This window comes from Anguilla anguilla, chromosome 15 (assembly GCF_013347855.1).
Source record: "Anguilla anguilla isolate fAngAng1 chromosome 15, fAngAng1.pri, whole genome shotgun sequence".
NCBI lineage: Eukaryota > Metazoa > Chordata > Actinopteri > Anguilliformes > Anguillidae > Anguilla > Anguilla anguilla.
The window spans coordinates 36,846,112-36,870,308 of NC_049215.1; the positions used below are offsets into that span (position 1 = coordinate 36,846,112).

Here is a 24,197-nt window from a genome sequence, read left to right on the forward strand (position 1 = left end):
GGACACGCAACCACACGCTGAGACCCGCAGCAGTGTGGGGTAACGGACACGCAACCACACGCTGAGACCCGCAGCAGTGTGGGGTAACGGACACGCAACCACACGCTGAGACCCACAGCAGTGTGGGGTAACGGACACGCAACCACACGCTGAGACCCACAGCAGTGTGGGGTAACGGACACGCAACCACACGCTGAGACCCGCAGCAGTGTGGGGTAACGGACACGCAACCACACGCTGAGACCCGCAGCAGTGTGGGGTAACGGACACGCAACCACACGCTGAGACCCGCAGCAGTGTGGGGTAACGGACACGCAACCACACGCTGAGACCCGCAGCAGTGTGGGGTAACGGACACGCAACCACACGCTGAGACCCGCAGCAGTGTGGGGTAACGGACACGCAACCACACGCTGAGACCCACAGCAGTGTGGGGTAATGGACATGCAACCACACGCTAAGACCCGCAGCAGTGTGGGGTAACGGACACGCAACCACACGCTAAGACCCGCAGCAGTGTGGGGTAAAGGACACGCAACCACACGCTGAGACCCGCAGCAGTGTGGGGTAACGGACACGCAACCACACGCTGAGACCCGCAGCAGTGTGGGGTAACGGACACGCAACCACACGCTAAGACCCGCAGCAGTGTGGGGTAATGGACACGCAACCACACGCTAAGATCCGCAGCAGTGTGGGGTAACGGACACGCGACCACACGGTCCAATCTCACCCAGACAGGGCCGGTGTGGGTGCAGCCTTTACTTCCAGACAAGCAGTTACACGCCTGAATCTATGAATCACTTGTCTGTAATTGGTACAATCGTAAGGCATTACTCCTCAGATGAAACAAAAGCACCTACACCGGCCCGTTCTGGATAAGTCTGAGGACCTCAGGTTTAGAGGGTCCATGTCCTGATGGGGGTGCTGTGGTTCCCAGCAGAAAAGCTCATCGCTTGATCTGCTTCACTATGCATTTAATTGCATGAATGTGGGACTACATCCAATCTAAACTGGTGCAAGTTGCCTTTGAAACGGGTATCTGAAAAGCCAGTCCTTAATACAAATGAATTTCCTGGGCACTGCAAACACTGATATGAACAGTTTCTCCAAACTACAGTATGGCCGCCAGATTACTGCCTTTCTGAGGCTCCCGTCCGTCAGCAGGAGGTCCCAGCAGTTTGCCACTCTTACACAAGCCACTACTGCAGTCAACTCCGCAGACTCTGAACACATTCGCCTTTCCCACACTTTCATAAACATTTAAACATCAGGCCGGCTTTCAGAGAGCAGACTGCACTGCCTCCAGCTTTAAAAGGAGATGTTTCTCAGTGAAGAACCCCATGGCCATAAACAAGGGAGAGAAGGATCACAGCATACACGACTGAGTATTACTGGGCATGCTGGGTAAACGCTGCCAGACGCTACGGGCAGCACAACAGGCTTGTTTTTGGATCAGCTCTGACCAATCAGACTCTGCACAGACCTGTTATCTGAATCAGCCAAACCAGATAGAGAAGCTCAGTTAACCTCAACAGCTCTGGGGCAGAAAAACTCAACGAAGTAAAGAAATCCCAGGTTTGGACAGAGTTCACGTGGGAACAATTTCACAACTGAAAACACTGGAGATCTGTCCCGACCGCACATCTCTAAACAGGCAAAAACCCCCGAGATGTAGGGACAATGACAACAGCAGGGGGTAGAACAGCTGCAGCAGAAGAGCCCGTTCATGCTTCCCACAGAAACCAGTTTATAAAAGAAAGGAAAGGAGGCAGTCTCTCAGACAGTATTGTCATTTTTAAACGAGCCGGTTTTCGCCGATCTGAATCGCTGGAGAAGAATGGCCTGTGTAGTCAGCCACACTTCAGCAGAGCGGGTTTTTACAGAAACACAGTGACTGCCATGCTCACCGCCTGCCCCCATGGCATCTGCCCCCTACAGCAGGGAGGTGTGTTACAGAGGGCAGGAGTGTGTTACAGAGGGCAGAAGGGCGTTACAGAGGGCAGGAGTGTGTTACAGAGGGCAGAAGGGCGTTACAGAGGGCAGGAGTGCGTTACAGAGGGCAGGAGTGCGTTACAGAGGGTGATGGGTCACTCATGCTTGAAGTGGTCCTAAAAGCACATGTAAATAATGTGATTGGGGCAGATTGGGCTGGGAAACGAACAATCCCTCATCTCATTATTTACAGAGCCTCCAACATTCACACCGCGTTGCTGCTTCCTGATTGGGCAGATTGTTTTAATGCCACATTAATGCCTATATTCCCCCTTAAAGCTGAAACGGCCGATCGCATGCCTTAGTTAATGATCCAGTTATCTTCTCTGTATTCTACAGCAGTTGCTAAGCAACTCGTTATTTCTGATATTGCCCTTGCAGTCCGAATCCTGATTGGCAGGCCCGCGTCCTGTCAGCCGCTAATGTGGGAAATGACACGGCGGTTTCAGAGCGCTTCCCGCCATCGTGACCGATTACGCACCCGCTCAGTCAGCCCCGCCCCACTGAGGGGGGGCCGGGCAGAGCTCCGCCCATCTCCAGCCCAAAACAAATTAAGACCCTGACCCGCATTAAAAAACCAATATCCACTGCACATTTCATTTAGTCTCATTTAGTCTCATTGTTAACTTCATTTGGAGTTGCGTAAACACACACATTGATTTCACAGCCTAGTGTCACAAACTAGCCGCATGCTGAACAGTGCCCAGTCTCGGGCTGTAGATGAGGCTGAGGGAGGCAGGCCTGGGTTAGCGAGGCAGCAGCACACAGGCCACGGCTCTAAGGCCGGCCTCAAACAGAGCGCCCGTCCCGCCCAGCAAGAGAGCGTACTTCTGGTGAATTAGGACAAGTTCTGTTTCACCAAAAACTGCAACCTGCAGCTCATCCAGGACAAAGTGCAGTGTGGTATTGACTGTGCACAAAGACGACCGATTCTGACGGACAGACCGTGTACCTCCTTCACCATGCCGATGTCCATTAGAGGACCAGAACCGCGACAGTCCACCAGTCTACAGAAACAAACAGCATCCCACCAGTCTACAGAAACAAACAGCATCCCACCAGTCTACAGAAACAAACAGCATCCCACCAGTCTACAGAAACAAACAGCATCCCACCAGTCTACAGAAACAAACAGCATCCCACCAGTCTACAGAAACAAACAGCGTCCCACCAGTCTACAGAAACAAACAGCATCCCACCAGTCTACAGAAACAAACAGCATCCCACCTGGCCCAACCCTGACTCTACAGTACACTACAAAACAGGAAGGGTGCTTAATTTAATCCAGGGGGACAACTCTGACATATTCTGTCCAAAATAAGGTGTCAGCTCCCTATTAAGGAAGGGTGGTACTGGGATTATACAAATCTGTCCACTGAAAGGAGTAAAAGCCACAAACACCTTGATTTCCTCTATTTCATTTTTTTAAGGTGCAGCACTGTGATATCTGCAAAGCAGAGGGTGCTCAGACTTGTGTTCTCTCAGCGTGCAGCATTTCTGTGTGGCATGTACAGGCATTACCGGGTTATTTCAGTACCAGCAGACACACATCCCGGCAGCGGAGCACGGACACACACACACACACACACGCTCACACACACACGCTCACTCTGTACCAGCCTCCCAACAGCACATTGCTACACACACAAACACTCTGCACACACCTTGGTTTTTTATTGTTCTTTTTAAAGAAGCCTCCGGGGGCCAGGTGTAGTGCAGCAGCCTCTCGCTGTAAACACAGCACAGCACAGCTCTCTTCCTCTGCACCCTGCCTGCTGCGCCAGCTCTCACAGGCAGACCCACTTCAGGCAGAGATGTGAAAACACAGCCGGGTCGAAGCGGAAGAGAGAGCACAAAATAACCTCCTTTCCTTTTAATCTGAGCCCATTTATCACCGCCACACAGAGTCCCGACTCCAGCCTGCAGGGTTAGAGTGAGGCGTGTCAGAGCAATGACCCACGACCCACGACCTCTGGTCTCTTCATAACTGCTCTGCTTTGCCTGGACACACCTTGCCCTCTCCTGCTCCTCATGTACACCACTGACTCCGCCCACTACGCCCACCCACTCCATGACTCAGGAGGGAGAAGGCTGGAATTTATAGTTTTATTACGGACCGATGAAATACAGCTCAGCCACTCTCAATAACGGACAGGGATGGCAGTGGCTAGCTGCTGTGGGAGAAGCTAAATCAAAAGCTGCAGCCCGACTTCAAAACAACAAACCCTTTTACAGAAGAGATGCCCAACTGATTCACTTCACCGTGAGTTTCTGACTGTTGAGTTTAATGACCCAATCTACAAATAAATCTGCCAACAGATCCCACTGCAGATGATTAAAGCTCTTTAGAAAGACAGGTGTGGGGAAACCATAAGCGCAATCATACAGCAATGTTAAACGTGATCACTGCGATCGTGCGGGGAGATATTAACGCTGCAATAGGATATCCTTTACCTATCAACATCAGAGATGGTTCTGGCTCGATGCTGAACATGAATCATACTGGGAGGATCGTCTGATCGCCATAAAAATGCACATTTCAGGGACACTTGAACATTTCATCCCAGGGCTGGATGACTGGGTTTAACAACCAAAGCAGCATTTCCCACCTCATGGAACAAAGCTGTGTGCAGCAAACGCTGTTCCCCGAGGAACGCTGTTCCCCGAGAAAGTTATACTTCAAAAAAAGGGGGGGGTGGGAGTGACAGACTGAGCAAAAGAGCGAGGGAGAGAGAGAGAGCAAAAAAAGAGAAAGAGATAGTGAGTGTGAAAGCAAGAACACAGAGAAAGAGGGAGAGGGAGGGAGAGAGAGAGAGGGAGAGAGAGATGTCATTCCTCCTTGGCTCCTAATAGGAGTACTGAAGCTGTGCTCCTTATCAGTGATGCATGGATGCGCCTCCTCGCTCAGATCCTCCTTAAACGGACTCCTCCAGACAAATGAGAAAATAATTGAGGTCATGAGTCAGTTATTCTGGAAGAATTCCATTAGAGCCGCAAGGCCCGTGATTGGCTGGATGATCTGAGCACAACGGCAGAAATTACCGCTGGAGCGGGAAAACACAGCGCTAGCGCTAATACCCAGTGCTAATGCCCAGCGCTAATGCCCAGCGCTAATGCCCAGCGCTAATCTGCTGACATTCTCCCCTTAAACAGGATTAGTGTAACAGATTAAATCTGCTCAGTAAATTATGTTCGGCGCATTGCTGAGGTGCATTATTAGGATATATTTTTTTTTTAAAAACAACTTTGTTGAATTGAAAGGCATCAATTTCTGCCACATTTCAAAATTTCCCAGAATGCAGACCTATACATTTACATTTTCAGAGCATTTACAGTCGTCTGTTATGGACTGAAGGAAAGCCAAAAGCCACAGCTGAAAACCCAACCAAGACCCCTGCAGTCACATACCCACCCTACCCACCCTTGCAAATTCACTGTAGGGGTCTCTGCACTCCCAAAAGACCCTTAATGTCACAAGCAAAAAGGGAGAAACACTCCCTTTCAGGCTGCCCATTTCAGTTTAAACAACGTTCTGATGCAACTTTGCAACTCTACCAATGAAATGGTAGAAAAGGCAAAAAAAAAGGAAAAGGCAAAAACTGAATGTAAAAATTTCAGCCACTCTTGGGAGAGCGATGGACGTTAAAAAAGCGTTTATTGCAAAACACTTTAAAACAGCAACACACTTGAGCTCGGGGCCTCCTTCAGGGTCATCCTGCGAGAGACTAAAACAGAGATTCTGAAAGGCTCCCGGCTGAAACACTGTGTTTTAAAGGCTTTTATAACAAATGCATTTTTAAGCATTGCTCTCCAAGAGTGGCTGAAATGTTTAAAAGCCTGAAAATGGCAGCTAAGCCCCACAGTCCCACTGCAACAAAGGGAGTCTTTACATTGTTTTTCACACTTTAAAGGGATCATCACATCACATCACTGCCTGCCCCCCCCCACCCCCACACACACCCACACGCCCCCCCCCCCATCAAAGGGACAAAACACTAAAGCACACATCAGGGAAAATGCCTGGGAGGAAAGCCTTTCATGTGTACCGGCTGAAAGCATGTTTCCACACTGTACAGCAGCGCTGTCATCTCAGCGCGCAATTGGGGGAAATGCATCTCAGCGCGCGATCGGGACAAACGCGCCTCAGCGCGCAATTGGGGGAAACGCGCCTCAGCGCGCGATCGGGGGAAACGTTCTAATGCTGATGTAACAGTCATTACACTTCTTCTAGAACACGTACTTAAAATTTTTTGAAAAAGAACAATGAAAACATTCCAAAAAACCTACTCAAAGGCGGAATGGCACAAAGCACGTTCCCCCATGCTAAAGCTCTCCTTTCCCAGACAGAGTGTTGTCATTAAAAATGACAATGCCACCATTCAGTGGTTTGAAGAGCATGACACAGATGTAATCTGTATGTCATTGCCTTACAGGTCATCATCGCTGAGCCCATTCAAGCCTTTACAGGATGTAATGGAATGGCAAGAAAGAGTATTCCAGCTCCATTAACTCTGACTGTGTTCACTAACCTGCTTGTGGAGTAACAGCGTCATTCTCACCCTGCAGAACCCCAGATGCTGGTGCGCTACGCTACGGCTCACGGAGGTTATACTGGTCACTCGCAGGGGTCCAAGAGCATTTCCACTGGTTTTATACAGCTGTTGCCCTTTATATTCACTGCCAGGAGAGAGAACGCACTGTGACCTTGTTTAAAGATGCCTTTCAGTTCTGAAACATTACTCAATGTTTCTTTCACAAGCACGTAGGATAGGATTTTACATTTTTGCAGTTTTAATTTGACCTGCATAGGTTTCTGTTCCATTGGTTCGCTGATGTAAATATATAATAATATATAAATAAATGCAAATATATACACTACAGGGCATTTCATTATGTGACTGTTTTATTCAAACAAAGCAGACGGGGAATGGCCTTTCACCTACACAAATAATTCCAGAATAACTGCCGCAATTCAATGTCATGCTGCAAATACATACTGTATGAAAAAATGTAAATGTATGTGTCCAGATCACAATACGCCATAAAGAAAATGATTCTTAGGCATAAGCCATTTCTCCACCAATAATATAGCTGTCCCACATATAGGTTTTTTTTTTTTTTTTTTACATGCACATTCCCCACAATGTTGATTGTTTTTCCTGCCACCGTGGGCTATGCATGGCAAATTGCGGTCGGTCACTCACGGACGACCTGTGGGACGAATACGCAGGTCGTGCTTCGTTTAGTAGGCGCATGCGCAGGTGCATCTCCCAAAATCACCACTTCGAACGCCACGAGATTTTTAAGCACAGCTTTATAGCCTAACGTTACTTTAGCTAACCCCAACATGTTAGCGTTTCGCCTACTTTAGTTTACCCACTTAGCGCGTACCACCGATACAGATGTATGGACACACGGAGGACAACAAATAGCCTAACGTTACAGAGGTGAGGACATGCCATAGCTAGCTAACTATATAGTTAGCCAAGTTTTACTCATGACACTTTGTACAGGTGTACCGTGGGTCTGCACAGTTTCGTGCTTGTTTAATAAGATCCTATCTGAAATTGAAAATCAATTTAAAAGAGATCGTTCCCGTTTCATCACTCCATAACCAGCCGCCTCGCGGTTAGTGGCTAGGTCAGCAACATTTTTAATCATTTCAGTCAGAATCCAATTTATAACTCCTTGTAATATGTCAATATCAGCTGGCCTTTGAAGAGATGAAAGGCTTCTGACAGTCCTGACCCCCACACAGTCAGTATACGTTTTTCCATAGCATGCACAGTTGACTGATTTCAAGGATAGTTAATTTTGGGTCCTCATAAAATTGCACTGCTTTGAAAAATCTCATTATTCCAAGTACAATGCAACGCAAGGTGATTCACGTACAGTGTTAATATTATTAATACAACGTAGATATAAACTAATTCGCTTCATATCTCAGTATTGCTGCTGTTTAAATCTTGCATTTGACCATTTCGGTTATCCATTTTATTCCTAAAAACCACGTTTTACGTTTTCACAGTGAACGTGATGTGTCAGTTACCTGAAGGAGCTGAACCGGATACACATTTTATTTAAATAGCCTGTTTGAGAACTCAGATATTTATCGCTCTACCGCAGGCAGTCCCCTCTCCATGGTGCTGAACCGGTTGCCCAGGTGACGTGATATTAAGGTCACCCACCGCGGAGCAGTGTTTGTCAGCTGGCTCGTTAACCGCAGTGACGTCTCCAGCGAACGATCGCTATATTTTCAAAGACACTTATAAAACCAAATATGAAAAGCTAACCGGCGTCACAGGCATGTAAAGGTGAATACGGTGATGGGAAGTAAACTTTCAATGTTATCCAAATTCTGGAAGAAATACAATTTTGAGTAAAGCTCAAGCTCACGTTGACATTATAAGAAGAGCTGAACCCGTGTGGATAGCACGCAAGTTTGTTTGGTAGAGCAGACTGCGTCCTTTTTTTAAATAGAGATTTTTAACTTTTATGAATAGGAGTCTTCTCATTTTCCCATCCAAATAATGAATACTGGAAAAAAATATTTTAAACAGAGAGGGGAGAAAGTTTGATACAAGCTTATTTTGGATATAGGTAAGACGCCTACGCACAGAACTTCCCATAAATGTTGTAAAAGGCAGTATTCAACACAAAGAACAATGGAGACTTTGAATAATATAGTTTGGCTCTTTAGTGCTTATGATGGCCTTTCCTCAATCTGAAAATGTCATTTATTTTTTAGACTTTTTTTGATCTGCTAAATACCTCTCAGGTAACTACATTCAGATTATAAAGCAATACATTTTTTAAAGTCTTATAAATTTATGGGAAATATTGGTACACTTTCGCAGTTCTGTCATTTATAACGACATTCTTTCTAGTCTACTAAATATTAAACTTTGCGCAAAACCATCTGCACAATATTACTGATCTGAAGTAGCCGATTCAGGTAAGTGCCGATCTGACCAATTAAATTTTTAGAGGCCGACTACAATGTTCATTCTTGCAAATGCATTCACTTCTACAAGACAATGTGAATGTAAGAAAAAATATGCGCGAATTGGCAGTTGTATTCACATTGTGTCTATCATTTGTTCGCTTTGATATCCACTTTTGCATTGTCTAATCTAACACAAAAGTGAATGTATTATACTCGTGCAAGACGTGCTGAAAGCAGCCTACATTATGTTTTGTGCCTGCTTAATAAAAAATTAGTCCATTTCCCTTCGGCATATAAAGATTGGGGTGTCCCGTCCTTTTAAGTCTTCCCTCGCTGCGCGTATACGGTGTCATTGGCAGAGCCGCCGATAGAATAGGGATTCGGTTAGCCTATACATACCCGGAAAACGTAAACACAACCGCAGAAAAAGAAATTACACTTAACAGCTTCTTACCGATAAGTAGACGTTTTCGGAATTTCCCAAATGAACCACGCGTATACTGCTGTCAGTTATAAAATGTATTCCTTCACTTCACTCGAAAAAAACGAGACCGTTGTTGCCGTCTAACGTCCCTCCGCTCCGTAGCTAGGCGCTTCTCATTTCAGTCGTCTATGACCGACTGAGGCGCGCGACACGGATCATCGTGCACGACCCCGCGGCTGGCGACGGCCTCCTGAAATATGCAGGGACATTCCAGGTGCGTAACACGCCCGGCAAGCTGCGCGACATTGCCTTATATATGAAAGTCGAGCACCAACTGATCACACACCAGTGCATGTTAATTTAATGGAAACCCCGTCTTACCAGCGCGTTTAAAATTGGTGCAAGCTAAATGATTTTGGAAAATCGAAAATTGTTTTATATGTAGACTGAAAGGGACAAGAGAATGTGGTCCTTCGGAGTTTCTAGTTTAAGGACGTTACAAAATGCATCAGGTCATTCTTTCTTTCTTTGCGCTTTCTAATAAACTGTTGTAGCGGAGATGCCAGGAGTGTGCAGCCTTTGTCTTCACCAGTGCAATCATTGCTCAGCCTAGATTCCAGGCATAGTGCAATGCACGAACGCAGTCTATAGGCTACGTCTAACATGTAGCCTAAACTAAACAGGGCTATAGCCTATCAAAGCACGAGAGTTCCGTATATTTTTATAGCCTACATACGAGCAGGTTCGTCCATCAAATCGGATATAGCCTTTGTAAATTTGTTTTGGAACACCGTACGCATTAGTTGTCAACGTTGCCTCTTCTTCAAGCCGAAATTTAAGAGCCTATTGAATGGATTCGAGCGCCTCGCTAGGCACGGTAAATTTTACATGTTCAGTAAATCCTCTAAACATAAAATACACATTTTAAGCCTCGGGGAAATAAGGGGACCGAACTGACCTTCACGAATAACCGATAACAAAAAGGTTGTTTGGTTCATAACTGTATTTTTATATTCAGCCTCTACCCAAGTGCAAACAATATTTTAAAACCGAAAGGTGAGAATACCAATTATGACAATTCTGTTGAACTTTATTGGTGAATTATTAATAACATTGGCCTAATAGTATGTTAGTGTGCGATTGCTGAAACTGGTCATCTTTCCAAAGCAGTTTGCATTTTATGACAGCTGGTTGAACTTTCCATTTGTCCTCGACTAAGGTCACATGGTGTATTTTGGTATGATTTGTGTGGTCCACATCCAAACGGAATCTACCTGCACTAAAATGACTAACTTGCAAACATCAGAACGAAATACAATGTTTACCTATTTAAATAGCTTACATTAGGCCATTTCAGAAAGAAGCACATCCGTACTGAGTATGCAGTGATGTTTGAGTTCTGGATGAAAATCTCTCAGGCTTGAAAAACTTTCAAAATTTCATTGCCGAAACCAACAGAATTACTCATGTATACCAAGAAACAATTTTATGGGTCCAGTTTGATAACTTTCCGAAAGGCATTCCATATAAAGGAAATGGGATCATTGAAATGCATCTTCTATAATAATCATACTGTGCACACTAAGATACCGTGGAAGGATAATGCCATCGTCACATTTCCCAAGTTTAGGAGCATACCTATTTCCATACACCATTACGGAAATATCTTATTGTCCCAATATTGCGCTCCACACTGTATTTACTTTGATAACATTCATATCATCTTCAAATGTTGCATTCTAGGGCCTGTTAAAGGCCATTAAAACACAAATAGTCAAACATTTTAAGCCTCGGGGAAATAAGGGGACAGAGTTGACCAGCCCGAATAGCCGATATAAAAGGAGATTCTTTGGTTCAGAATCGCATTTTAATATTCAGTCTCTACCAAAGTATGGCTCTGTGAAAGTAGGAGAGATCATGAGTTGCTTCAACAGAATGAAGATTACCTGAGGACATTACCCCCTCTACTGGTGAATTTGGGTAGTTGCGGAGGAAATAAAGATAGCATGTCATGTCATGGAGCACGCTACAAAAACTAAACATGAATAACCTGTTACTTTGGCTGAATTCAAAAACTTGATTCAAAACACTGACTAAGGAGTGTGTATATTTCTAATTCTAAGTGTCAGTTATTTTTTTGTTTGAATGCAGTCTTGTCCTGTTCTTACTCATTGTACAGCTCACGGTCTCTGGGCCAGGACATCCTTTTAAAAGAAATATTAATTTCAAAGGGACTCCTTAGGTAAAACAAAGGATAAATAAATACACAAAACTGTCAGGGGAAGTATTAGTTAGCCTACTGCTTCAATTTCTCAATTACGTTTAAAAAAATTCAAATGTTCATGTCAAAGAAGTTGACGGAATAGCGTATATTTCTCAGGTGTAATACATTCGGGTGAAGTTCCGCTTCTTTGTATTCCGTCCTAATAAAACTGGGTCACGTGCAAGGCACAGGAAGCCTCTGACATCACTGATGACATCGACTCTGCGCTCTTCGGTCCGCCGCTGAAGAAAGCAGTTGTGTTTCGTGCACTAGGCGTTACATTTCTCCCCTTAAATCTCTAGAAATAAATCGTCTGGAACTTAAAGAAGGTAGTAAAGTAATCTCTCCAATGTCCCTTCAGAAGATCACGCCTGACTCTCCCTGCAGTGACACACTACAGGAGGTTGCAGATACAGATACAGAAATGCTGAAATGAAGCAAGTGTCATTACTATTAAATTCACTAATTTAATCAATATAAAAATTATTTTAAATGATGCATACTTTTACTTATTGCATGCCCCACCTTGTCTTAAATGCATATAAAAAATTCAACAATTCAGCTCTGAAATTTGAATTCCTTGATACTAGTATGAGAATTTTAATGAAAAAAGTGTGTTAATTGAAATATTAAATAAAGTTTACATACAGTCGTAACAAATGCAAAATACCAATAAATACGGAAGCATGTGAAGCTTTCATGACAAGAATGTTTTTAGATAAATAAAAATAATAATAAATTTAAATAATTTAAATGTTCTAAAGCAAGTTCTATAATGAAATCTGGGCTGGCATAAAGTGGGAAACAGTCACTCAAGCAAAGTTCCCATGTCTAAAGAGGCGATCTCCACAGGACAGCTGCTTTTACCAAGACGAAGGGAAACCAGGAAGTGGAGTTATTAGTGGTGACAGTTCTCAAGGCTTTGGCTCTGTACTTTCCAGTACAGACTCTCAGACTCAGTCATGGACCTAGGCCTTGGTACTTAGGAAGTTTAATTGAACCTTTTGTTACTAAAGTAACACGCTCAGAAAGTGAAGAGTCCCCCCCCCCCCCCTCGCCCACGCACCCATTCTTCACTATGCATTTTGAATTCACCTCTGAGATGAGGTAATAATTGGTTATCGGAAGTCGTTCAGAGACTTACTTGTCCTCTTCTTACCTTTAGCATATTTTGCCATTAGGTTAGTTTTAGTCCTACTGTTAAAGTGTCCCTGGATGCTCCCGTAATGAGTGCTATATGTACGTCTGGTTTCCATTTGGTAAAATGTATTCTGTATACTAACTGGGTGTCATTAGGCTGTTTTTCTAGGTTGGTGAACCCTTATTTTAGGAGTTGAATAATTTGCAATCTAACTGATAATTAGCCCATGAAAAATAATATCTGTAGTAGGCTACATTTAGTGAACGTTGTTTAAAGTTCTCTTCTTTATTAACTTTCCTGTCACGTGAAAGGCAAGTCGGCCTAAGGTACGCGCGTGCGTCAGGAGTTACGACTGGCTCGGCGATATGGCCGCGAACACAGAGGGTATTGACTACTAATAAATGGAAGTACACTTAATAATATTATCGGGACTATAATGCTAATTGAATTTAACTTCATTTTACCAGAATAGTCCTGACCAGAATAGCCTATGTTCGCTAAAGCTAACGTTAGGGGAAACAACTTGTCGCAGTCGCAGGCCCTATCGACGATCTGTCCACAAATTAAGAAGCAGCACTACTGCGCCAGTAGCTATATCTAGCACGTATTTGTTAAGTTAGTTAGCCTACAACAGATTCGCCTGTTGGTTAAGTGATGGGTCTAATAGTTGGCTAGATACACTTTAAGGGAATCCCAACAATGAGCTTTGTAGCCCTAATAGTCTACATTCAGGGTCGAAAGATTTGACCTGTTCTTCATTATTGCTGACACATAAATGGAAGAACAGCTATTTACCTAGCATTAGCAAGTTAGCTAGTTAACAGATACCCTTTGAAAATTTAACTAGCCGTTGTACCATGCATCGCACCTGCGTACGGAATGGTTGATGACCTAGTATGTATTGTTCCGTCTTTATCAGCTACCTGCGCACATACCGTTTCTTTACAGAAGGGGAACGACACCAGTTCTGTCTATCGGAAACTTTAGAGGAAGCGACTCAACAGGATGAAGCCCGGGACATTGAGCTGAAGAGGAACAGGGAAATTCTCTGTGGCCTGCAGGTATTTCATAAATACTTCATCATAAACTGGAATAAACATCGCCGTGTGAAGTTTCTGAAACAAAGCTGTGTTTATTCATCAGAAAATCTGTTTACTCAAATAGCTCTCACTCTGTACATGGCTATGTATTTAGACGTCCCCTGAGAAAACTATTTGTGATGGGAAAATAACTTGAGTTGCACAAGTGGAAAATACATTTGTATTGTCAAACTTTTATCAGTGGAACCATTTACAGTAGTTAGCCTATGAAGTTCTCACTCTCATAGTAATTAAAAATCAGCTTTGAATAAATATTCAATGTTAACACAATAAATATTACATTTTGCGGTAGCGTTTAAAGCAAACTTAATTCTTTCCTCCAACAGGCTACGTGTTTGAAAGTAGAGAAGAGTCGTGAGGCCACACAGCTTGAGTTAAACGCTACAGAGAGGGCAATTCAGAGCCTTTCCGACGAAATGATGCAACTGCAACTGCGTGCCAGTGATCTGGAGTCAGCTTCACAAGCAATTTACCTGCAAAACATTAAGCTTCAGCACAAAATAGAGGAAGAGGCGGATAACTTTCAGCTGATGCTCAAGAGATACAACATGTACCGGGATAAAATGGAAACGCACAAGACGGCCATCTTGATGCAAGAAAGCCAAAGCGCAGTTCACAGGGAGCTGGTGGAGAAGAGAGGGCTGATAAACCAGCGAAAAGCGGAGAGAGAGAGACTGCTGGCAGACCTTGAGAATCCAGAGGGAAATGCCATGAAGCAGGCACAGGTGGGGGTACTTCATTTAGTGATCAAAGGGGTTTTACGAACAAGAATGAAAAGACTGCAGGTCTGAATTCTTTGAGGGATTTTGCAGTTGTACTTATATGCAGTGGTATCAGATCTGAATCGCAGATAAACATTCAGCCATGCAACCAGGTGATATGTAGACAGAGAAAATACACATCCACAAGAATATCCACAAGCCACTGCTGCCTAATCTGTTCCATCTGCCTTGTTTACAGTGGAATAATTTGTTCTGCTCACTGAAATGGTCAAATAACACACATGTAAATCATAACCACTGGAATTTTTTCTTGATTTGGATCTGTACTCTATAAAAAATGAATGTGGTTTCAAACTGTAGAGCTCTTCCTAAGCCTACCAGGCCCTTTGCGATTACTGAGCTCACCAGTGCTTTCGTCTTTATGTTGTAAATGATTGATTTTTTTTCTCCATATTTCTCAGCCTACAATAAAGCCTAGATACTGAAAATGCTTATACCCTTTGAGCTTCATCTACACTTTAACTACATGCAAATTGTTTGATTGCAAATCTAAAATTGTGGGGTACAGAGCCAAATCACGAAAAAAAAATGTCATTGTGCCAAACACTATGGAGCTCCCTTTAGTAAACGTATAATAAGATGAAATAGTGCGAAACCATTTGTGGAAAACATCCGTCTGACTTTACTGATTTAAATGTTGGCAGAAAGAAGTTGATGAGCTGAGGGTGCAGATATCTGCCGTGAAGGAGGTGGTTTTCAGTAAAACACAGCTGCTGGTGAAGGAACAGGAGACCCACATGCAGCTGAGAGAGGACATTGAGGTCAGACATTTTTAAAACAATTTACTATTATTTTTTAATTCTGGCACTTTGACTAGGAAAACATTTAAATGAAAATTTTCAAAAAGAGTCTGCATTTCATGCATCTAAACAATGCGAGCGGCAGAATTTTCATAGAGGAAATTGGGATCTTTCGATATGGCGTAACTGCAGTACCAGCCTGCTATCCATTAGTGCGGAGCTTCTCTCAAAGAATAGTCCTTTTCAGAAAATTAATACTAATAATAATAATAGGTGTTCAGGATTTTGCAAACCTCTACTTCTTTCTGCTGTATTGAATTTGATCGTTTGTCACAAATAACAGATTAGCATGAAGGTTAGGGAAGTTGAAAGGTGGTAGGTTTTGGGGTCGATTCCCAGGTGGAGCACAGCCATTGTACCCTTCAGCCAGGTACTTCACGTGAACTACATCCGTAAATGTCCAGCTTAATGTGCAAGACACTCTGGATCAAAGCGTCTAATAAATGCCCATGATGTAAATGTAAACGTCGTCTTGCTGAGGAATTCGTCTTGACAGTCTCGTGTTTTGCTCGCGTCTTAGATTCAGAACGGTGTGAAGCCATCCTGAGGCGCATGCGCTCTCAGTTGCACAAAGCGCAGTCCAATCACAGGCAACTCACCGGGGACATCTGCTGGCTGGAGCAGGAAGCAGCTGACCTCAGGAGGCGCCTACAAATCCAAGAGGGAACCCCAGGAGAATTCTAATTGTTTTGAATTTTTTTCCCCAGTGTTTTCAGAGATACAATGAAATGAATCGATCCAAAGTATTAGGCCAAGTGACTAAAACTGGCGTGTGTTTCGTCCGTTTTCGTGTCTAGTTTCATGTTAACTTTCTGTCGGAAACAAAATGTTGCCATTTAAATAAAGGATGTATTGCTTCAGCATAGTTTGATTCTACAGTGCGATTACATGTTTTCTATGCAGCAATTTTGCCGTTTGTAAAAATGCTGACGTTGATGACCACTGACGTTTTGACGGCATGTGATGCATGAACACGTGCACGGTGCAAAAGTACAGTCAGAAAATATGAACTGGAAAACCCTACTTCGATTTCACGCGTTCAGCCGTCACAAACCAGGAAGCAGTCGACAACCTGCAGCCGGAGTTTCTAGGGTTGCGGAATTTACCTGACCTTTCGTGTTTGAATGGGAATCACATGCCTAAACCTAAACATGTCAAACCACTGGCTAGCTCTCGCTATTTAAACTCCAAAACTAGCTCCAGACCTGAGTATTTTCATCGCGGTTCAAGTGCATGTAATTTGGAGCACAGATCACGGTGCCAAGCGTTAAAAAGTGAAATCATATAATAGCCCACGGGTTACCGCTGCTAGGTAAGCTACGCAAAATAATTTTTTTGCAGTTTAATAGGCTACATTAAACTATATTGGCTAACTCCGTGATTAGGCTACAAATTTGATTTGTTGAAAGTTTGACTCTTTAGGCTACGTGAATTTACTTAGGCTGTTGAAGCGTATACATAGGCTATCAAAATAGCTACCACTTTATTTACAAAACGTATTGCACCATTTTGCAGAGACGAAATGTCGGCTGTAGTGATAGTGGACCTCTTTCACAGTCATTGTCTCCAGTACAATGTCTGTCTGCAGAAACGCGTCAAGACGGCAGCAACTTTCATAGGCGAAAGGAAGTACGAACGTGTGTATTTTATGCTTCAAACGCATGACCAAAATAATACGAGCAGCCCAAGAGATACTACGCGAGCCCAACTACAAGAGCTCACACAAATGAATGAAATTACTTGCGTATTGGAGCACGGTTCTGTGGCCGCCTCGCTGTACTACTTCAAACAAGCAGTGGATGAGCTCGACCAGAGCGCTGTTCTGGTCCTAACATCCACCCGGAGGATAGCTGAACTGAAGGCCTACCAGGAGCGCCTGTTCACCGCGCTGTACACCTTTGAGTACGCCGCGGTCTTCGACGAGTGCCCGTCCAACGCCGCGGAAGCCCCCACCGACGCCCAGGTTGAGGAGCAGGTCGCCATTTTCGTACGCCAGCTGCCGGTCCTGAAAGGGGAGATCTCTGTCCTTCGGTCCTCGTTAATATCAGGTGGGTTGGGGGGCGTTTCTGTTTCTCTTCGTGGTTGCAGTGTGTTGATTTACGGGGGTTGGACAAAGACGAAACACCACATGAAAAAGCTCTGTTCGCTTCGGGCTAATTAACTCACAGACAACGGCACCTGTGCAGGTGAGCCGTATTAAGTTAAATGGCAATTAGCAGTACCTGTCTGAAAGGACCTACATCTCATTTCAACTGTGGGGGCGACAACAAACAGGAAATTTTCTTTGTGATCTTTTTTTGGGAGGGAGGGGGTGGCATAATCCCACCCAATATAACATAACATTGGGGCCATTTGATGTTTCCCACATGGGTCCATGGGTGTCTGAAACTGAGGGGCTGCCTTACCACCTTATCAGTTACTTGATGTGCACACGTACTGTTAGGAGTTAACATTATTTTGTCCACCCCCTGTGGGGGGGGGGGGGGGGGGTGTGATGTGTACGTGTGCAGCGCTGTTAATGGCTTATTGTGGCCCACTGTGCTGCAGACTGCTTCTCCCACGGTTTCACCACCAGGACCGGGGGGGTGTCCTGCATCCCCTCCCTCAGCGCGCTCAAACCTCTTCTGCAGCTCACGCCGACGGGACCCCAAGGCCGTCGTCGCCGAAAACCTGCGTCGCCTGGGCCTTCACGCTGGCTTCGACCCCGAGAAGTTCCACCTCATAAAGGTAAGTTCCACCTCATAAAGGTAAGTTCCATGTGTGAAGAGACGCACACAAGCGCTGGAAGTTCCAGTGGTATTGTGTCCTGACATTTAGGTTGAGATTAAATCGACTGTCGAGTAAATGAATGCAGGCGTTACACTTTCTTGGCAAAGCCAGTTTGGCGGGGGAATTTTTGAGCCTGTCTCCCTGTGGGCACGGTGTGAGCGCTCCCTCTGGAGGATTCAGATTGCATTACAGTGACTGGACAGATTTTATTATCGAGAGCGACCTACAGTAGCGGAGAACATTAGTGTTACTGTCAAGAATATGAAAACACGGAAGCACGCAGAAGGCACAGAGGCCTATTCATAATCAATAAGCGTGACAATGTTAACATAAACTGTTTGTATTATGACTAAAGAAAGTACTACTAGACAGATAAGCCATCTTTACAAAGCTACAGCATCAGGGGGGGTCAGGGGAGCCTTGATGCAATCTGAAGAGGCGGGTCTTTAGTCTGTATGAATGTGCATCAACCCCCCCCCCCCCCCCCCCCCCCCCAGACAGACCACGCCAGCGACGTGTGGGTGATGGGCAAGCCGCCACCGAGCAGCTACGACGGGATCGTGACCAACCGAGCGGGCGTGGTCATCGCGGCGCCTGGCGCGGACTGCATGCCCCTGCTTTTCACCGACCCCGTGGCCAAGGTCATCGGCGTGGCCCACGCAGGTACTCCTTCAGAAGTGATGTCACAGCTAGAACTGCGTCAGAAGTGATGTCACAGCTAGAACTGTGTCAGAAGTGATGTCACAGCTAGAACTGCGTCAGAAGTGATGTCACAGCTAGAACTGCGTCAGAAGTGATGTCACAGCTAGAACTGTGTCAGAAGTGATGTCACAGTTAGAACTGCATCAGAAGTGATGTCACAGCTAGAACTGCGTCAGAAGTGATGTCACAGCTAGAACTGTGTCAGAAGTGAACGGTGTCCCAACAGTGATCACAAAATCCACTGTAGTGTACGTGCATAAAATTAGCTACCGCTTACTGGCTTGTTCACAAAAACTATCAGCATTCCAGGGGTGGCCACCGTGACTCAAATGGTACCAAAAGCCCAGCGTTGTAGGGAGTGTGTATTAGGGTTGTAGGGAGTGTGTATTAGGGTTGTAGGGAGTGTGTATTAGGGTTGTAGGGAGTGTTTATTAGGGTTGTAGGGAGTGTGTATTAGGGTTGTAGGGAGTGTTTATTAGGGTTGTAGGGAGTGTTTATTAGGGTTGTAGGGAGTGTGTATTAGGGTTGTAGGGAGTGTGTATTAGGGTTGTAGGGAGTGTTTATTAGGGTTTTTTACTTTGCTGTTCACCGTGTGTTCTGCCTGTTAAAAACACAGCGTGGACACTCTGAGACAGAGTCGGTGTCCGACCAGGATCGGGTGAGAAGGTGTGAGCGTGTAATGAGCTCTTTCCACACTCTCTTCCTGTTTGGCCTTTTCAGGAAGTCAGAATTGGTTGTCAGCTATGGAATCCAGTCTGTGGAATTTAGATCTTAGCAGTTTTGCCTGAAGTCAGTATCACGCATTTCTCAATCTTCACCCATGCCTAAAAAATCTGATCTTAGTTATCAGCAGTTCTGTAAGTCGGCAGTAATACAAAATTATAGTGAGGAGGAGGAAACGCTGGAGATGCTGTGATGCGGTGTGGTGCCCATCATTGGCTCAGTACTGGCAGCTCCAGTAAGTAGAATGCGTGTGATATTACCTGCCTTTGGGGCGTGTGCAGTACAGGCAGGTGCAGAGGAGTGGGTCCTGAGTCGTTTGTCTGCTGAGCAGGGGGCTGAGGCTATGTTCCAGGAGGAACAGGAAGAGTCTTGGCGCTGGGTTTATTTTGGGCCTGATGATAAAACCTCTGCTGATTAAGGCTTAAAATGGCCATTCAGCCAGATGCTGCTCTCATTTGGTCTGTTTGTCCGACACGGTGGTTTTAAAAGCAATGACACACGTTTCTACTGCGTGGGAATCAGTGCAGATATTTATCTGCGTTTATATGCTGCGTTCCTGCCATCTGTGAGGCAAGCAGTCTATAACAGGGAAAATGGACTAAACTGTGGCAATTCATTGAAAGACTTTAGACCTGAACAGAGACTTTAATTACATTACATTACATTACAGGTATTTAGCAGACACTCTTATCCAGAGCGACTTACACAACTTTTTACATTGTATCCATTTATACAGCTGGATATATACTGAAGCAATTTCGGTTAAGTACCTTGCTCAAGGGTACAACGGCAGTGTCCTACCCAGGAATCGAACCTGCGACCTTTCGGGTACAAGCCCAGTTCCTTACCCACTGTGCTACACTCCGTCCGTTTAATGAGGTAGTTCTTACTGCAGTGCAGATGCAGCTGGGGTCGATGTCCAGAGATTCTTCACATTAAGCTCAGCTGCGCCTGCGCCTGCTAGGTTTGCCCCTGCAGTGCTTCTGTTTATCCTGCCAGCCAGCAGCACTTAGCCTGGTGTGCCAAAAGAACCACGTCTCCAGCCAACAGGCGAGGCTTGCTGCCTCTTAAACAGTTTAACAGAGTTCGTGTCCTGTTCCTAATCTGATGTATCCAGGGTGGAAAGGTACCTTAATGGGGATTGCCATGGCAACGGTCAGCGCCATGGTGACAGAGTTTGGCAGCAAGGTGACCGACATCGTCGCTGTGATTGGCCCGTCCGTCGGACCCTGCTGCTTTTCATTGGACAAGGAGTCGGCCGAACAATTTCACTCTATCGACCCATCCTGTGTCAGGGGCAGAGGGTCAGCAAAGCCACACATCGACATCAGACTGGCCACGAGGTAAAGGCTGGGCCCTACTGAATGGGCTGAATCCCCATATCGCTAGTAATGCTGGGACTTTGAGTCCAAAGGAACGATGCAAACACAAAACAAGAACCAAATTTAGAGCTTAGTCACTGGTTAAGAAATTAATCTCTCAAAAAGCATGATTCTTCTTTACTAAAAGTTTATGATGGGTCAATTTGACACAACCTGAATACAAGGGTTGAAAGATGGAAGGTTGAAAATCTACATTTGCGTTTCCATAGCAAAGCTAATTTTTGACTAAGGAACATATGATAGTCAAATTATTTTTACTATTTGTTCTACTAAAATGAAAACTTTTACTCCCCAGAATTTTACTCCAGCAAGGTGGCCTCCTCCCCCATCACATCCAGGACGACCGTGTGAGTGACAGGCCCAACCTCACCCTGTGCACTGCCTGCCACCCCGAACAATTTTTCTCCCACGTCCGCGATGGAAACCACTTCGGCACGCAGATCGGCTTCCTGTGGATAAAGGAGCCCAATAACAGCCCTCTGTGAGGTCACTGGTCACATGGCCACTGGACTTCACTCAACATCAACGGCCAAAGGACCAGTCATCAGTTATACAATTGAGTTCATTTTAGTTATTTAAAAAAATTAAACATTCTTTGGATTTTGACTGTGCTAGATAACCCTTTTTTAAGCTTTAGATGGAGATTTTAAAAAAGTTATTATTGTTCTTATTTTACAATGATGAGAGGTTTCTGGTCTCGTAAAGCCCTTCATTATAGCAAAATAGTGTAATGTAATAATGTAAGGGACCTGGGGTTGTAACATGAAGGTTGGCAGTTTGATTCCCTGGTAGGATGCTGCTGTTGTACCCTTGAGCCAGGTACTTAACCCGCATTGCTTCAATAAATATCAAGCTGTATAAATGGATGCTTTAAAAAAGTTGTTGTGCAAGGTTGTGCAAGTTGCTCTCGATAAGAATGTTGGCATTGCGAAATGGTATTAAGGTAACATAATGTACAGCAAGGGATCCAGGCTCTGTAAAGGGAGGGATCCAGTAAGGCTCTGTAAAGGAAGGGATCCAGTAAGGCTCTGTAAATGGAGGGATCCAGCAAGGCTCTGTAAAGGGAGGGATCCAGTAAGGCTCTGTAAAGGAAGGGATCCAGTAAGGCTCTGTAAAGAAAGGGATCCAGTAAGGCTCTGTAAAGGGAGGGATCCAGTAAAGCTCTGTAAAGGAAGGGATCCAGTAAGGCTCTGTAAAGGGAGGGATCCAGTAAGGCTCTGTAAAGGAAGGGATCCAGTAAGGCTCTGTAAAGGAAGGGATCCAGTAAGGGTCTGTAAAGGGAGGGATCCAGTAAGGCTCTGTAATGGGCAGGGTGAATGTGTAAGAGGACAGGTCAGGTTTAAGGGGGACAGGGCAGGTTTAAGGGGACAGGGCTGGTTTAAGGGTACGGCAGGTTTAAGGGGGACAGGGCAGGTTTAAGGGGGACAGGGCAGGTTTAAGGGGACAGGGCTGGTTTAAGGGTATGGCAGGTTGAAGGGGGACAGGGCAGGTTTAAGGGGGACAGGGCAGGTTTAAGGGGACAGGGCTGGTTTAAGGGGACACTGGGAGGCATCAGTCTGCTCAGTCTAAAGTCTCCGTGTGGTCCTGCTGGGATGATTGTGATGCTCTGCAGTCGGCTGAGCCAAGAGTTAGGAGTTCAGTATCAACATTTTCACTTCACCTTTGCTGTGGAAGTATTTGCACCTTTTCTTCCCAACTGTTGGTTAAGTTAGTTTGGCAAATTACTAAATTAATATCTGTGAGGAATGACAAAAAGATCACTCTTGTTTTTGATTGGTCAAATTCAAGGACAAATTCAAGGGTTGAATCCTAGCTATAGTCAGTTGCTAGTTTACAGATGCTATTCACATTGATAAATGTATTCATAAATAAATGTCTGTTCATGCTGTGTATTTTTGGTGAAATATTTGTATATAATGGCAATAAATCATGTTTTTAATCATTCTTAAATCTATATTTTATTTTTTAAGCGCCTTTTCTAGGTGTTTTGTTTTGAAATGTAGTTGCAGTGACTAGAAGTGGACACCAGGGGGAGATAGTATAAAGCAAATGCAGCTTCTGTGAGCAAAACAGAAGTATTCTGAAGAGCGGAGTTCTGCTGCATTGCTTTGTTGTAAGCAATATAAACACGCCACCCATCACATATGGGAGGCTTTTTCCCCGAGTAGACAGCGGTGTAAGGTTAGCATTCGTACTGCTTCTGGGAACACAAAACCACTCATTTCACCACAAACACCTCATTAGCCTTGAGAGATCAAAAAACATTACATGAGGTGCTTTAGTGATAAACATCTGGAACTGATGTACAGCTTTGTAATACTGTATTTTAAGAAATCAAAATGGAGTAATTGTTAAGAAACAATAAATAAATTAGCATCCCATTTTCCAGCTGTATATATACATATATATGTATGCACATAGCTGGAAAACAGTGTGTGTGTGGGTGCATGTTTGTATGTATATATATGTGTGTGTCTCTCTGTGTGTATTAAGTGGACTACAGTTGCTAAGAGGTTCTTATCAGATCTTGGCAAAGGAATGTTAGAGCTGTGGTTGTAGTTGCTGACATGTACAACAGGGGTCGCTGTTGGCACAGGCAGCCAGGCTTGTTTATTTCAATCGAATGCTGGGAAGTTCAGGCCCTTGTCCAAAAGCAATTTAGACACAAACAGGCTTTTGTCTTATCAGCAATCCTGCGATGTCACACCAGCATCTGAGGCGTTTGGCAGAGCGAGGTGGGGGGGGGGGGGGTAGGGTAGGGAGGGGCCATTTCCAACGAAACCACGCAGGTTCAGCTTGCCAGTTCCACCGCGCGGTTGTTACATAATCGAGAGACGACTAACGGGCGTGATCAGCTGTATTACATTGTGCTGTGGGGGGGGGGGGGGGGGGGGGGGTATGAGTGTGAGCTCCAGTGCAGGTTTCTTTGGGCGGGTATAAGTGTGAGCTCTAGTGCAGGTTTCTTTGGGGGGGTATGAGTGTGAGCTCCAGTGCAGGTTTCTTTGGGCGGGTATAAGTGTGAGCTCTAGTGCAGGTTTCTTTGGGGGGGTATGAGTGTGAGCTCTAGTGCAGGTTTCTTTGGGGGGGGTGTAAATGTGAGCTCTAGTGCAGGTTTCTTTGGGGGGGGTATAAGTGTGAGCTCTAGTGCAAGTTTCTTTGGGGGGGTATAA

The 24,197-nt window shown here is 44.9% G+C and overlaps 3 protein-coding genes across 6 annotated transcripts in view; 2 read left to right on the forward strand and 1 right to left on the reverse strand.

Annotated features, from left to right (window-relative positions):
• The window catches only part of enox1 (ecto-NOX disulfide-thiol exchanger 1), a 57,814-nt gene extending 40,417 nt beyond the window's left edge, over window positions 1-17,397 (reverse strand). The window contains exons 1-2 of one of the 3 annotated variants that reach the window (XM_035394385.1): window positions 9,396-9,683; window positions 6,525-6,672 (exon numbers count right to left, since the gene is read on the reverse strand). The gene's annotated coding sequence lies outside the window, so the exon portion shown is untranslated. Of the gene's footprint in view, window positions 1-6,524; window positions 6,673-9,395; window positions 9,684-17,318 lie in introns of those variants that run through there. The other 2 variants (XM_035394384.1, XM_035394383.1) reach the window with 2 other exon arrangements.
• Window positions 13,085-16,147, forward strand: LOC118214442 (coiled-coil domain-containing protein 122-like). 2 transcript variants are annotated; one of them, XM_035394389.1, is made up of 5 exons: window positions 13,085-13,153; window positions 13,718-13,830; window positions 14,196-14,594; window positions 15,296-15,412; window positions 15,972-16,147. In XM_035394389.1, the coding sequence occupies exons 1-5, from the start codon at window positions 13,135-13,137 to the stop codon at window positions 15,996-15,998; spliced, it is 675 nt and encodes a 224-aa protein (XP_035250280.1). In that variant the 5' UTR covers window positions 13,085-13,134; the 3' UTR covers window positions 15,999-16,147. The 2 variants fall into 2 exon arrangements, with proteins under 2 accessions (XP_035250280.1, XP_035250279.1); XM_035394388.1 differs by lacking the exon at window positions 13,085-13,153 and having other exon boundaries at window positions 13,382-13,830.
• lacc1 (laccase (multicopper oxidoreductase) domain containing 1) lies at window positions 16,140-22,412 on the forward strand. The gene is given in 7 exon segments (XM_035394387.1): window positions 16,140-16,763; window positions 16,967-17,499; window positions 17,999-18,066; window positions 18,068-18,178; window positions 18,718-18,883; window positions 20,763-20,988; window positions 21,323-22,412. Coding segments are annotated over 6 exon segments (1,287 nt in total). The 5' UTR covers window positions 16,140-16,763; window positions 16,967-16,973; the 3' UTR covers window positions 21,513-22,412.
• The last annotated feature ends 1,785 nt before the right edge of the window (window positions 22,413-24,197 follow it).